This window comes from Malaclemys terrapin, chromosome 4 (assembly GCF_027887155.1).
Source record: "Malaclemys terrapin pileata isolate rMalTer1 chromosome 4, rMalTer1.hap1, whole genome shotgun sequence".
In the NCBI taxonomy this organism is placed as follows: Eukaryota; Metazoa; Chordata; order Testudines; family Emydidae; genus Malaclemys; species Malaclemys terrapin.
This window is the reverse complement of record NC_071508.1, coordinates 109138330-109154245: the sequence shown is the minus strand read 5'-3', so window position 1 is coordinate 109154245 and position 15916 is coordinate 109138330. Positions and strand designations below refer to the sequence as shown.

The following is a 15916-nucleotide window of genomic DNA, read 5'->3' as shown; positions in this document are numbered from 1 at the left end:
TGTAAACAAACTTGTTTCTCTGAGCGAATAGCTGAACAAGAAGTAGGACTGAGTGGACTTGTAGGCTCTAAAATTTTACATTGTTTTATTTTGAATGCAGGTTTTTTTTACATAATTCTACATTGTAAGTTCAACTTTCATGATAAAGATATTGCACTACAGTACTTGTATTAGGTGATTGAAAAATACTATTTCTTTTGTTTACAAATATATGCACTGTAAAAATTATAATCAAAAATATACACTTTGATTTCAATTACAACACCAAATACAATACAATACATGAAAATGTAGAAAAACATCCAAAATATTTAATAAATTTCAATTGGTATTCTACTGTTTAACAGTGCAATTAAAACTGTGATTCATCGTGATTAATTTTTTTGAGTTATTCACAAGAGTTAACTGCGATTAACAGACAGCCCTAGCAGACTTCGATGCATTGGGAAAGGAAGGTAGGTCATGTAATGGAGATATGCAACACATCTTTAAGAACAGGTACAAGAAGATGAGAAACCATTTTTTCTTCAAGTGCTTGCGTATGTCCATTACACTGTAATTGACACCCAAGATGTTATTCCAAGTGGCGGGACTCGGAGTCTCGTCACAGAAGGGAATGTAGGATTGCTTTCCCTACATTTGAATCTTCCTTTGATGCAGTGGACAGTGACTAATGTCTGGTAAATGTATGAACGGAAAACCACATCGCTACCCTGCAGACGTCCTTAATTGGAACATGTGCCACAAACACTGCCAAGGCCAAATGTTGTCTGGTCAAATGTGCTGTGAGCCTGTCTGTAGGCGTGACCGCTTTGATAACATAACATACTAAAATGCAGCTGGTGATCCATTTTGAGAGTCCCTGAATTGTGGTTCACTACCCTTTCATACATTCTGCCTAAGAAACAAAGAGCTGGGAAGAAACTCATAAGGGCTTTGTCCCACTGAGGTAAAAAAAAAAAAAACGAGTTCGACAAACATCCAGGGAGTGTAGTCTTCACTTGAACTTGCGTGTATGTGGCTTTGGGAAGAAAACTGGCGGGTGAATAGATTGATTCAGATGGAAATCAGATACCACTTTTGAGAGAAATTTAGGGTGCAGTCTAAGCTGAAGTTTGTCCTTGTAGAAAACTGTGTATGGTGGATCAGTGACCAATGTACTTAGTCCTCCCACTCTCACAGACACTAAGAAAGCTACCTTCAATAATGGTTGTAGAAGTGAACATGATATTAAAGGCTTGAAAATAGAATCCATCAAAGCATACTACACTGGAAGGAGTTGGGTCCCTGCTAGATGGAAAAAGTCTATGTAGACCTTACAGGACTCTGCTCATGATATGATGAATATAAAGTCTTACCATCTGTGCAAGGGTGGAATGCTGAAATGGCTGCAAAACACATCCTAATGGAGCTAATGAAGTTAGACCTGACTTCTTAAGTTGCAAGAGACAGTCCAGTATTGTTTGAATATTAGTCTGAGTGGGGAGACGCATTAAGTAACTCCTGTGGAAGATTTTGTGCTGTTAAGAATATTCTGGACTGCCACTGAGCAATGTGCCTCTTCTGCATTCAGCTATTGACATGCAGCACTTCAGGACTTGGGTGCAGCACCCGACAATGGTTCTGTGTTATGAGGCTGGTTATCAGTAGCAGCATGGGCTCCTGAGTGGGCAGTTTGTGGAGCTCTGAACAGCAAATCTGTCTTGGCCAGGCTAGAGTTTTAAGGCTCATTCTGTCATTATCTTTCTTGAGCTTGAGAATTATGCTGCGAATCAGCAGTACTGCAAGGAATCAGAGGTGGGTATGCATACAGCAGCCTCCTGTCCCATGGAAACAGAGAAGCATCTGATATTGATCCGGGGCTGTCACCTGCTTGGTAATAGAACCAGGGGCACTTCCTGTTCTGCCAAGTCACAAACAAATCCACCAACAGAAAAAACCTTGTGTGGAACAACCAAGCTAGAATGTTTGTGTTGAGAGACGATTTGTGGTCTAAACTGAAAGAGCTGCTCTGATGATCCACTAGACCATTCTGAACCCCCAGTAAGCAAGATGCCCTGAGAGTGTCTGAGCTCCAAATGCACGTTGCACAATTTTACTGCTTCCTGACAAAGACTGTTTGAGCTGGCACCCCCTGGCTTGTTCACATAATACACTACTGTGGCGTTGTCAGTGAGCACTTGGACAGTTTTGCCCTGAATGTGAGGCAGGAACTGCTGATATGCAGGCAAATTTGTGTACAACTCAAGTATGCTTATGTAACCTGGCCTCGTGGGCAACTCATAAACCTTGAGCCTGATAAATGCCCAGATTTGCACCAAGCCCCATGGCTGAAGCATCTGTTATCAAAGTCTTGGAAGGGAAAGGAGGAGAGAAGGGGACTCCCTTGGCTCATTCACTGAGGTGACAACACCTTGTCAGGAACGCATACCAGCTTATCTAGATAGTGAATCTGAGGACAATAAACTAACTTGAGCCATGCCTGCAGTGCTCTGAGGGGGGTCACACATATACATGAAGCCATGTGACCTAAGAGCCTGAAGCAATTCCTCACAGGATGGTCCTTGTGGGATGCTCAGAGGTCCCATAGAGTCCGAAATCTGGAAAGAGACAGAAACACCTTGACAGAAGTCAAATCCAGGACTGCCCAATGAATTCTACCTTTGAAAAGACAAATATCAACTTTTCTTTGTTTAATTTCAGGTCCAGGATGTTGAACAGACACAGAGTTTGATGGACCACAACATGCACCTGGCATCTGAAGCGGTCCCAAATCAACAAGTTGTCCAGGTAAGGATAACAGTGATGTCTCTTCCATGAAGACAGTCTGTAACTACAGCCATGCATTTCGTAAAGACCCTCGATACTGACGACAGGCTGAAGGGTAAGACCGTGAACTGGTAATGATCATCTCCTACGACAAACTCAAACTTCCTGTGGTCAGGATGAATCTCCACATGGAAGCAGGGATCCTGTAAGTCAAGGGCAGCATACCAGTCTCCCAGATCTACGGAGGGGATAATCATAGCCAAGGATGCCATATAGAATCTTATCATCCCGATGTATTTGTTGTGCTTTCAAAGGTCTAGGATGGGTCTGAGAGTTCTTTAGTGTGTGCAACACCTCATCTATATTAGGTGAGAACAATGCACATTCCTTCAAGAGGAGTCCTCAATTGTCTGTGGCACCTGCACGGGAATCCCCAAGGACTCCAACCAGGAAGAACAGTACATAGTCACTGCTATAGCCCTGGCTGTGGAATCCGCCACGTCCAAAGAAGCCTGAAGAGCTGATTGAGAGACAAAGTGGCTCTCAACAACGAGTGATTGAAATTGTTCTCTGGAATCTTCCAGCAGCTTGCTCACAAACTGAGATATTGCCTCCCAGTTAGAGAAGTCAGACCTCCACAACAGAGCATAGTGATTGACAATATCGAGGTGTGAACGTGTCCTAAAATAAATTTTACTACCAAAAAGGTTGAGCTTTCTGGCATTTTTGTATTTGGGGGTAGCTTTGGCCTGGTCCTGCCAGTTCTTCTCATTCACCACAGCCACTACCAAAGAGCCAAGTGTGGGATGTAAATAAAACTGTTCAAACCACTGGGTCAGAACCTGGTATTTACATTCCATTAATTTAGCCATGGGGGAAAAGGAGGAAGGGGTTTGCCAGAGAGTTTTAGCTAGCTGCATAATGTCCTCATTGATAGGCAGGACTACCTTTAATACCACCTCTTGGCAGCTGTGCCAGTGCTGAATGATGGATTTTGTCCTGAAGCAATAGTGACCGTGGTAACAATGGACATAACAAGTCCCTGCTATGGCCTAAGCCTCTGGTGTAGTGAGTACAGACATGGGTTATTGTCCCGCAATGAGCAGAAATGATTCCTCCATTGCAGCTGGAGAGGTAGCTAATCTCAGTAGTCCCTGGGAAGGCACGGGCATTGATGGCTCAGGTCTTTCTATATGAGCCAGGACCAGGAAGCAGCGAGCCAAAGGGCAGACTCTACCACTAGTAGAACAATCTTCTTGTTGTGTTTTTGAGGCCAGATCTGCTCTGAGTCTTGGACTTCAAAGAAAACAGTTATGGAGACAGAACTGTCCTGCAGCTCCTGTCTGTGGGCATAGCTGCAGGAGCACTTTGGGAAGGAGTCATCAAAGAACTACCTTTGGGCAACCGAGGAAGTTCCAACACCAGTCTAAGAGCAGTCTTCATGAGGATGTAATGGAGATGTTCCTTCCTCAGCTTCTCTGTCTTAGCCTTGAAATCAGGGCTTTGGAGCAGAGCCTGGAGCTGGAGTGCGGAACAGCTTTGGAGCAGTAGAGCTCCAGGTTTTTGCCTGGAGCTGGAGCGGAGCCGGAGCATAGCTCCAAAGCCCTGCTTGAAACCACAACAAATAAAGCACTTATCTCTAACATGATCCTTGCCTAAGCACTTGAGACAATGCAAATGAGGGTCTCTGACATATATAGGTTTCTGCAGCCTGAGCAAGGTTAAAAACCCAGGGATCTTGACATAGGCTCCCCTGGTCCCAAGCAGGGACTGGAGGCCCTGCTGATTGGAAAAAAACTATTAAGAACTAAACATTTTTTAAATGAAATAAAAAAATTTAAAAGCATCAAGTGACAAAAAGGAGTACCATTAGGTATGACAGAGTAGACTAAAAGTTTTTAACAGGGAACACAAATGCTCTGACCACCAACCATGGATGGTAAGAAGAAACTGAAGGAGCGGCGGGTTGGCTCCGCACTTTATACCCTCACTTCTAAGAATGAGGAGCTCAGCTGTGAGGGGGGCTGCCCCCATATGTACCACTAATGGAAAAATCTCCAGCACCTGTGCCTGGGACATGCACACACCTACAGTATAATCATCAATATACAAGCACTTGCAGAAGTATCTGCAAGAATTAGACTTAGCCTGGATGTGAGGACCTAGAGAGAGGCTAGAATCAACGATGACACCCAGATTACTGGCCTGAGCAATAGGTAGAATTGTGGTGTTCTCCACCGTGGTCAAGAAAGAAGGTAATGGAGAAGGCTTGGGAGTAAAGTTGCCAACTCTGCTTGGACAAATTCCTAGAGATTTCATAACATGACAATCTTTAATTAAAGATTAATCTTTAATTCCTGGAGACTCCAGGACAATCCTGGAGGGTTGGCAACCCTTGGGGGGATTAAGAGCTCTGTTTTAGCCATATTGCGTATAAACTGATGGCTAGACATCCACGAGGAGATGTCAGTGAGACAGGCTGAGATTTTAGTTTGGATAGACAGAGACAGGTCTGGAGTAGAGACAGAGATCTGTGAGTCACCTGCATAGAGATGGTAGTTTAATTTGTGTTTGCAGATGAGATGTTACTATATTAATTTTAACCCTATTTTAATAATCGAATAATAATTGCAGACTATATATTTTACCTTGCTTGAACATTGCTGGGATCTTCCTTAATCACAGCTGTAAAATCTTGAAGAGCTATAGTCCAAATTGATTTCTCAAAGAAATGTATTCCATGTTTCATAAGTGCATCTGTTCTTTTTGGATTATACTGAAAACACTACACAGAAAAATTTAAGAAGCACATAATATTTGCATAATAGTTATACTTATTTTCCTATAAATTAAAAATCTGAAATGAAAAGGTACCAAAGAATATATACTATTTTTTTAAAAAGTATAAACTATCTTCCATTCTTTTAAACATTTTCCTTGTCCTTTAATTTCCTTTGCCATTCTTTTCCCTTCAGCTGTAAAACTGGAACACATAACCAACTAGGTAAGCTTATAAACTGACTCTTAATTTAGCTATGAATCACTGTCCAGGATAAATTACAGAAAATATGTACTAAGTCCATCACACGGAATGATTTGTTTGATTAAAAGGATATAAGTTTCTGAAAGCTATGTGCCAGATAAATCCAAATATTTGTACACTAACTCCTCACTTAAAGTCGTCCCAGTTAACATTGTTTCGTTGTTACATTGCTGATCAATTAGAGAACATGCTCGTTTAATGTTGCGCAATGCTGCCTTATAATGTCGTTTGGCAGCTGCCTGCTTTGTCCAATGCTTTCAGGAAGAACAGCCTGTTGGAGCTAGCTGGTGGGGCTTGTAACCAGAGTGGACCGGCAGCCCCCCATCAGCTCCCCGCTCCCCTAAGTTCCCTGTGTGGCAGCAGCCTAGCAAGCTATCAATTGCCGGGCAGTTCAGCTGTCCCTCCCCCCACTGCCATGTGCTGCTCCTGCCCTCTGGAAGCCTCCTGATTGCTACGGAGGGAGGGGGAGTAGAAGGGGGCTAATGTCAGGGTTCCCCCTCCCCCCTGCTCCTGCACCCCACTGAGCCCATCTCCATAGAGCGGGGGGCGGGGGAGAGGGACATGACAGGGCTCAGGACGGAGGCAGCAGCTGCTGTCTCAATTTCCTGATCTACTTAAAAAGGCAGTGTACTTAGAGTGGGGTCAGTGTACTTAAAGGGGCAATGTGCATCTCTCTCTCACACAGTGTGTGTCTCTGTCTTGGTCTGCCATGCTGTCTCCCCTCCCTCCATTCGTGCTGCCTGTAGAGTGTGAGGCTACATTAACAACAATGGGTTAACCCTTGAGGGCTCAGCCAATTGCTAGTTCATCATTTAGCAGTAAGGCATTCCCTGGGAAATATCCCACCCTCTGACTTCACCACCTCAACCAAGCTTCACAATCATCATCACTGTGTACCAGTATTAAACTGTTTGTTTAAAACTTATACTGTGTGTGTATATAATATAGTCTTTTGTCTGGTCAAAAAAATTTCCCTGGAACCTAATCCCCTCCCGCCCCCAAACACACACACAACCCATTTACATTAATTCTTATGTGGAAATTAGATTCGCTTAACATCGTTTCGCTTAAAGTCGCATTTTTCAGGAACATAACTACAATGTTAAGTGAGGAGTTACTGTAATTCAGTGATGTTACTATAATAATGTTACACTATAAAAAGGAAAACCTACTTTGGCATAATCATCCATTGCCAATAATAAATCCTCTTCCTCTTCCAACAACTCAGCTCTCCTGAAATAAATGTCATCATCTGTAGGGTTGCATTTCACTGCTAAAGTGCAATTTATGATTGCCAATGCATTATTGCCTTGATTTCTGTAAATTTCAGCCTTTGACAGATATGCATCTAGAACCAATAAAATATAAAATACAACATTTAGCAGCACAAAATATTGACTATTCACCTTCCTTCTGCAGAAAAATAATACAAGCATGAAAGTAAAGTATGACCAATTCTTTTTCACTCCGGGTGATACACTGCAAAAGTACTAGAACTTCAGCTCTGTGCTCAGTCCTCTAACTCCGTAGACCTCCTGACAGATCGCTTGTGTAAGATTTCTCAGTCTTTGCAAACTCAGATTAACGTAAAGCACTTCAAAGTGATCCAAATATTCAAAGCCATTTTAACCTGAGTAAAATAACCTAACTGGCATATTTTGAATGTTTCTTGACAACATTCTAATCTGTAGATTGAGCAAAAACATCAAATAAAAAAACCTGTGCATGCACAAAAAACTTCCAGCAACTTCAAAATTACTACACCAATTTATTTCAAACACAGCATGTTTCCTTAACTCTCCTTAGAATGTATTACTCAAAACAAAGCAAGTTTGAGCAAAATAATCTCAGTCACAAGTTAGTTATGTTTGTGTAAAATTCCTGATTAAAACTTATGGCAGAGTGTTTACACACACACACACACACACCTCAAAACATTGAACAGATTTTCTGGAACTTTGCAAAAACAATTTGCTTCAGGCAAAGTTCAAGCATGGAAAACTGCAACCTAAAATGAATTTGTCTGTTTAGAGCAGTTAAAAAAGGGAGTTAATAACCAAAATTACATTTTAACTGTAACATACAAGGGGACAAAATTAAGGGTGCATGAACAACCGTAAATTTGTTATTTTGTAACTTTCAGGTGCACCCTAAGTAACATTCTTTTCATGAAGGTTTTATTGTATGCAATCCCTTAGGTTTCTGTTTGTTTTTAATGGAAGATAAAAAATTACAACAATCTCACCTATGGTTGCCAGGTGTCTGGTTTTCAATCAGAAAGTCCAGTTTTAAGGGGACCTGTACAGTCTCCATCAGAAGTACTGACTGGACACCAAAAGTCTGATTACCGCAATTTTCTAACTTCTTCTCCAGGAGGCAGCTGTGACCATGAGGTAAACTCCCCAGAGGGTTCAGCCATCGCCGCTGTAGGTCAGGGCGGAGGAATCACCCCAAAGATAGAGGAGGAGAAGCCATGTACCCACAAGGCTGGGAGGATCGCAGCCACCACACCCAGGAGAAACGTAGGGCAGGTTGGTGAATCTCTTCGGTCGCTCTGACGAGGCATCCTGGAAGGTATGCTGCCTCTCAGGGGCCTGTATTCGAGATGTTACTGAGATTGTCGAGGATCATCCGTCCCTCTTACTTCTACCCCATGCTACTCATCCATGTGGGCACTAATGATACTGCGAGGTATGACCCTTAGCAGATCATGAGTGATTACAGGGCTCTGGGAGCAAGAAGTTGGGAGCACAGGTGGTGTTCTCTTTGATCCTTCCAGTCAAAGGTAGGGGCCCAGGAGGTGAATGCCTGGCTGAGAGGATGATCTTGCCAGGAGGGCTTCTGGTTCCTTGACCATGGGATGCTATCCCAGAAAGAAGAACTGCTAAGCTGAGACGGGGTCCATCTATATAGGAAGGCGAAGAGCATATTTGGATACAGACTGGCTAACCTCGTGAGGAGGGCTTTAAACTAGGTTCGAAGGGGGCAGGTGACCAAACCCCACAGGTAAGTAAAAAACATAGAAACCTGAGAGAAGGGTCGGAATGTGGGGAGGGAGCATGGGCTGTTATAGCAGGGATAAAGGAGAGACAAGACAGAACTCGGAGGGTTAATGAAATCAGTATCTTAGATGTCTGTATACTAATGTGAGAAGTATGGGGAATAAGAAGGAAGAACTCGAAATGCTAGGACAGGCAGGGGGAAAAGGGAGGAAGTGTTGCCTTGTATATTAAAAATGTACACTTGGACTGAGGTTGAGATGGAAATAGGAGACAGACTTGTTGAGCGCCGCCCCGCTCCAGGTGCCGCCGCAAGCACATGCTTGGTAGGCTGGTGCCTGGAGCCAGCCCTGCATCTGTTGGGAAAATAACACAGCAGGGCACAAATTATCCAACAACTTCTTGGAATGTATTGGAGACAATTTTTTATTTCAGAAGATGGAGAAAGCCAATAGGGAAGAGGCTGTTCTAGATTTGATTTTGACAAGTAGGGAGGAACTGGTTCAGATTTTGAAAGTGGAAGGCAGCTTGGGTGAAAGTGATCATGAAATGGTAAAGTTCATGATTTTAAGGAATGGTAGGAGGGAGAACAGCAAAATAAAGACAATGGATTTCAAGAAGGCAGACTTTAGCAAACCCAAAGAAATTGGTAGATAAGATCCCATGGGAGGCAAGTCTAAGGGGAAAAACAATTGAAGACAGTTGGCAGTTTTGCAAAGAGATATTATTAAGGGCACAAGAGCAAACTATCCCACTGCATAGGAAAGATAGGATGTATGGCAAGAGACCACCCTGACTTCACCAGAAGATCTTCAATGATCTGAAACTCAAAAAAGAGTCCTATAAAAAGTGGAATCTGGGTCAAATTACAAAGAATGAATATAAACAAATAACACAAGTATGTAGGGACAAAATTAGAAAGGCCAAGACACAAAATGAAATCAAACTAGCTGGAGACATAAAGGGTAACAAGAAAACACTCTACAAATATATTAGAAGCAAGAGGAAGACCAAGGACAGGGTAGGCCTGTTACTCAATGAGGGGGGAAAAACAACAGAAAATGTGGAAATGGCAGAGATGCTTAATGACTTCTTCATTTCAGTTTTAACCAAGAAGGTTGGTGAACCTCTAACACAGTGAATGATAGTGAAAATGAGGTAGGATCAGAGGCTAAAATAGGGAAAGAACAAGTTAAAAATTACTTAGACATGTTAGATGTCTTCAAGTCACCAGGGCCTGATGAAATGCATCCTAGAATACTCAAGGAGCTGACTGAGGAAATATCAGAGCCATTAGCAATTATCTTTGAAAAGTCCTGGAATCTCCTGTCTTCCATAAGACTGGCACTATATTTGCCCTTTTCCAATCTATAAAAAGGGAAATAAGGACAATCCAGGGAATTACAGAGCAGTTTAACTTCTGTACCCAGAAAGATAATGGAGCAAATAATAAAGCAATCAATTTGCAAACATCTAGAAGATAATAAGGTGATAAATAACAGTCAGCTTGGATTTGTCAAGAACAAATCATGTCAAACGAATCTGATAGCGTTCTTTGACAGGGTAACAAGCCTCGTGGATAGAGGGGAAGCGATATACCTTGAATTTAATGAAGCTTTTGATACTGCCTCGCATGACCTTTTCATAAACAAACTAGGGAAATGCAACCTAGATGGAGCTACTATAAGGTGCGTGCATAACTGGTTGGAAAACCATTCCCAGAGAGTAGTTATCAGTGGCTCACAGTCATGCTGGAAGCATAATGAGTGGGGTCCTGCAGGGATCAGTTCTGAGTCCCGTTCTGTTCAATATCTTCATCAATGATTTAGATAATGGCATAGAGAGTACATTTATAAAGTTTGCAGAAATACCAAGATGGGAGGGGTTGCAAGTGCTTTGGAGGATAGGATTATAATTCAAAATCAGCTGGACAAACTGGAGAAATGGTCTGAAGTAAATAGGATGAAATTCAATAAGGAGAAATGCAAAGTACTCCACTTAGGAAGCAACAATCAGTTGCACACATACAAAATGGGAAATGACTGCCTAGGAAGGAGTACTGCAGAAAGGGATCTGTGAGGGGTCATAGTGGACCACAAGATAAATGTGAATCAACACTGTAACACTGCTGCAAAAAAGCAAACATCTTTCTGGGATGTGTTAGCAGGAGTGTTGTAAACAAGACACGAGAAGTAATTCTTCTGCTCTACTCCGTGCTGATTAGGGCTCAACTGGAGTATTGTGCCCAGTTCTGGGTGCCACATTTCAGGAAAGATGTGGACAAATTGGAAAAAGTCCAGAGAAGAGCAACTCAAATGATTAAAGGTCTATAAAACATGACCTATGAGGGAAGACTGAAAAAATTGGGTGTGTTTAATCTGGAAAAGATAAGACTGAGAGGGGACATGATAACAGTTTTCAAGTACATAAAAGGTTGTTACAAGGAGGAGGGAGAAAAATTGTTCTTCTAAACCTCTGAGGATAGGACAAGAAGCAATGGGCTTAAATTGCAGCAAGGGAGGTTTAGGTTGGACATTAGGAAAAATTTTCTGTCAGGGTGGTTAAGCACAGGAATAAATTGCCTAGGGAGGTTGTGGAATCTCCATCATTGGAGTTTTTTAAGAGCAGGTTAGACAAACACCTATCAGGTGGTCTAGATAATATTTAGTCCTGCCATGAGTGAGGGGACTGTACTAGATGACCTCTGGAGGTCCCTTCCAGTTCTACGATTCTATGCTTCTGACTTACTCTGAGCATATTTGAACCCTGTACCTTCTGTACCACAGCACAGACTTCTACCATTTGCATTATAAGAATAACATTAGTTAGTGGCAGAAGAAGGCTGCAATCGCAGTTGGTGGGAGGGAACAAGCCACTGGGGCCAGCTACTGGAGCCAGGAGATGGTTTTGGGGAGCCTGGTCCACCTCCCTCTCTCTCTCTCCCCCACCCTTTGTGGGAGTTGGGGAGCTCCTGCCCCATGTGGAGCCCCCACAACAGGGAATGAACCTCTGGGACCATTTGCTGATCCAGATAATCACTAGGTGAAGTCTGCCTTATCTCTCTTCCACTTCCCACCCCAGAAGCGGGAAATCTCCTACCCCATATTGTGCCCTGGGAGGACAGTGGATAGGTGGTTGGGGCCACCTGCTGGATTCAGATGGCTAGTTGGGGAAGCCTGTGTTTCTTTGTTCCCCACCAAAGGAGTTGAGGAATTTCCTGCTGCATGTAGTGCCTGGGTCTAGAGGGAAGGCTGGGAGCAGAACACACACACCTCCAACCTCACCCCATGCTGCTGCAGCTGCTTTGGGAGCTCTCAAGCACTTTGAGTAACATCCACTGCAGCTCCTTTCCTTTCATTTCCTTTCCTTTCCTTTCCTTCCACAAACAAAAAAAACAGGTTGAAAGAACACTTTATAATAGAAATCCTTAGGCAGGGTTGTTACCAGCTTTCCCTGAAATATTAATGGATATAATGTTATGACAATTGTGTATGTATTGAAATAAAACATTTAGTTATTGTTTTAGAAATACTTATTTAGGCTCCAATCTTTCAAAGACTTATACTCATGCAAAACTTTACAAACTACAAGCAATCCTATTGAAGTAAATGGGACTACGCGGTGCATAAAGTTAGGCATGTCCATAAGGCTTTGCAATACTGGGGCCTTATACACTGAAGAAACAGCATTTGTGAGAAAAAACTGTTTTAAAAAAATCAGTCATATTTCAATAGAGACTTACCCGCATTATTTTTGTTCCATTTAATTATAAAATTCAGGTCATCCAAGGCAGCTTGATTTTTTTCTTGAAAGAGGTAAATCAAATGCCTGTGCCAATAAGCATTAAGTAGAAGTGGTTCTAAGCTTATGGCCTACAAAAGAAAATGCAAAATAAATAGTAATTTATTATTTAGATAGTGATAGGAGTTTCTTAAATGAGCTAGGAGCTCCCTGAATACAGAGGATGTCAAAGACTCTGCTCTGCAGAGTATACAGTTCTATACATTTGAAATACAGATCTTATGCAAGTAAAATGTGAAGTCCCAATATTGCAAACACTTATGTGCATATTTAACTTTAAGCACGAGTAACCCTACTGAAGTCACTCGTGTTTCAAACTAAGTACGTGTTTAAATGTATGCAGGATTATCCTGAATTTCAGAAATATTCAGTCTGAAATATATATTAGCTGGAGAAATCATCATAGTTTATCACTTTTTAACTAGTAAAACATACTTGAATTCTAGGGGATAAACACAAAATTCCACATTGCTGACCTGTCTGAAGGTGATAAATAATTGGCATTTCCCAGTTTATAAGAAAATGTCAGTGTTGGCCATATGTGAACTGTATTATTGCTATGAAAAACATTATTGATTCCTTAAAAGAAAGCATTTGACTGTGATCTTACTACATTAATTAGATCTCTTATGCATTTAATTATTCTTATGCATTTTATTCATGGTGCTCATAATATTAAGCTAACATAAGCATAGGGAAAATTTATATGAGTATACAAATCTGCCACTGGTCTGCTAGAGTCTGGATTTGTAAACCTGCCAGACACACGGCAAGGCTCACCTGTTTTCTAAGGCTTTGGAGGATGATAAAGATGGGGAATTAAAAGGATAAACTGAATATCCTGTGCAGGTAATTTTAGACAGTCTAGAAGATATCTAAGAGATTATAGGTGATATTGTGTATTGTAATGTACTGTAAAGAGTAAGAGCTTATAACAGATACCTATATTATTGTATAAATCAAAATCAAACAAACAAATACATACTTTGCACTTATGTATCACTTTACATGGAAAGTCTGTGGGAAAAGATAGAGTTTCTTAATTATAAAACAGTAACAGTCAAATTTAAAGTTAAAATGTTTTATAAATGTTTACTGGAATCTGGAGACAATAAGTAAATTGGGTCCAGAACAGGCACATTTTTGGTGGAAGTATCAAAACCAGGTGAAGAGATTTTTACCCACATGCTTTGGATCTATGCATAATGAGAACAGGTGATGTGAAAGATGAGCAATGTGGATATGGAATTTATAATTACTGTACCTATCTAAAATAAACACTACACCTCTACCCCGATATAATGCGACCCGATATAACATGAATTTGGATATAACGTGGTAAAGCAGCGCTCTGGCGGGGCGGGGCTGCGCACTCCGGTGAATCAAAGCAAGTTGGATATAACGCGGTTTCACCTATAACGCAGTAAGATTTTTTGGCTCCCGAGGACAGCGTTATATTGGGGTAGAGGTGTATTACTGATCTGAAGACTATTTCATCAAGAAATGCCGTGGTGATAGGCACCTTAGAAATACCTAAAATAGATAAGTAAATTGAAGGAGCACTGCTTGGATAAATTTGAATTAATGAAGAATAAGATCCCCCAACAAAGACAGACTGAAGGGTAAACCTTTCTCACATTGTAGATCTTGAGAGAGCAGGACAGCACAGATGATTAAAAAACATGTGTAAACAATTTATTTATACTGAGGGGGCTGGGATGAATCATCATCATCATAATCATGATTTAACATTTATATTCCAGTAGTGCTTGGACACCAAGCAGGTTGGGGCCCCTACATGTTAGATGCTGTACAAACATATAGTAAAAGATAAGTATAAATAAATAATTTTTTTTAAGGCCCGGCTTGACAAAGCCCTGGCTGGGATGATTTAGTTGGGAATTGGTCCTGTTTTGAGCAGGGGGTTGGACTAGATGACCTCTTGAGGTCCCTTCCAACCCTGATATTCTATGATTCTATGAAGAACTATGCTATTGGCTGTAAGTGAAGATTTTTGCATTAAATACACCTTCTACCTTCAAGTAATGTACTTTAGATTTTATCTTTTTATTTTTGCTGTTTATAATTTATTTTAATCCTCTTTTTGTTATGCTTAGTTTAGATTGTGTAGTTTCTTGGATGGAGGTGAAGAGTTTCTCTATGAAGTGGGTACCCTCTAAATTATTTATAGACTTAACAGTCTTCAAAAACAAACATACCAAATACCAATGTTAATTTATAAATATTAATTATTGTAAGAACATTTATTTTAATAATGCATAATAACTATACTACACTTTATAGAAAATAAAGGCTTGATCATCAGCTGTGCCCAAAGTAGTGCTTGGAGCTGCTGGAAACAAAAATAATTTACTGCCAACTTTCTACACTTTCTCTTCCCAGCCAGGGACCAATTCAGAACTTCTCTAGCTTGAGACAGCTATTACGGACTCCAAAGAAACATTATGGTGCTAGAGCACAGCGTATTTTAGCCCTGCATCTCCATTCTCCGAATATGTAACTGGGACCATCCCATTCTGGGAGAGAGGAAAAAGAAGGTGGAATAGAGCTGGCTATCAGCTTTCTACCAGCCCTGGGAGAACTCAGATGCCCAACAAGGTAACAAAAACCACCTAGTTCTTGGTAGTAAACAAACTTTGTATTAAACTTACTTTTTCCAAATCATCCATGGCTGACTTTAACTTGCCTAATTTCCTGTTTATTGCTCCACGTCTACAATAGTGAAATGCTAAGGAATTTCCTTCGTTTTCAATCAACAGTGTTAGTCTATTGATTTCTGTTTCCAAATCTTCAATATCAGCAAGATCTTCTACCAAAACAGGATTCGCTGAGTCCATTAGATCTATTTCTAGATCAGGTTTTCCTTGTTCTGCAGAGTCCACCTTCTTAGTGTCTGTTAGTACTTTAGCATCTTTTTCCTCAGTAGAAGCCCTACTAGGAGGGAAAGCCTCATCGAACCAGCTATTCCAGATTCCTCTGACCCACTCACGATCATCAAGGTCTTTTGGAATTCCACCTTTCCTTTTTGCAAATTTCTCAAAATCTAACAAACAAGGGAGACTGGGACTTCGATAACGTTGGACTGCCAGAGATACTCTGATACTGAATTTATTCTGTATATGCAGTCTTCCAAGGGATACAGAGCTGAATCAGGAGGGAAAAAATGATTACGTTAACAACAGGTTCTTAGCTATATTGATGATACGGAGAATTTGGCGATCAATAAATATTCAATTAACCACTTTACTAGCTTAATTAATAACTAATATTTTTGGTCTAAGAG

General features: G+C 41.1%; 1 protein-coding gene across 3 annotated transcripts in view; it reads right to left on the bottom strand.

Moving 5' to 3' along the window:
* The window catches only part of TTC6 (tetratricopeptide repeat domain 6), a 152359-nt gene that overhangs the window by 57211 nt on the left and 79232 nt on the right, over nt 1-15916 (bottom strand). For all 3 annotated transcript variants that reach the window (XM_054028288.1, XM_054028287.1, XM_054028289.1), the window contains exons 12-15: nt 15285-15777; nt 12554-12683; nt 6985-7160; nt 5418-5554 (exon numbers count right to left, since the gene is read on the bottom strand). In XM_054028288.1, coding sequence (XP_053884263.1) covers nt 5418-5554; nt 6985-7160; nt 12554-12683; nt 15285-15777 — 936 coding nt within the window. The remainder of the gene's footprint in view (nt 1-5417; nt 5555-6984; nt 7161-12553; nt 12684-15284; nt 15778-15916) is intronic.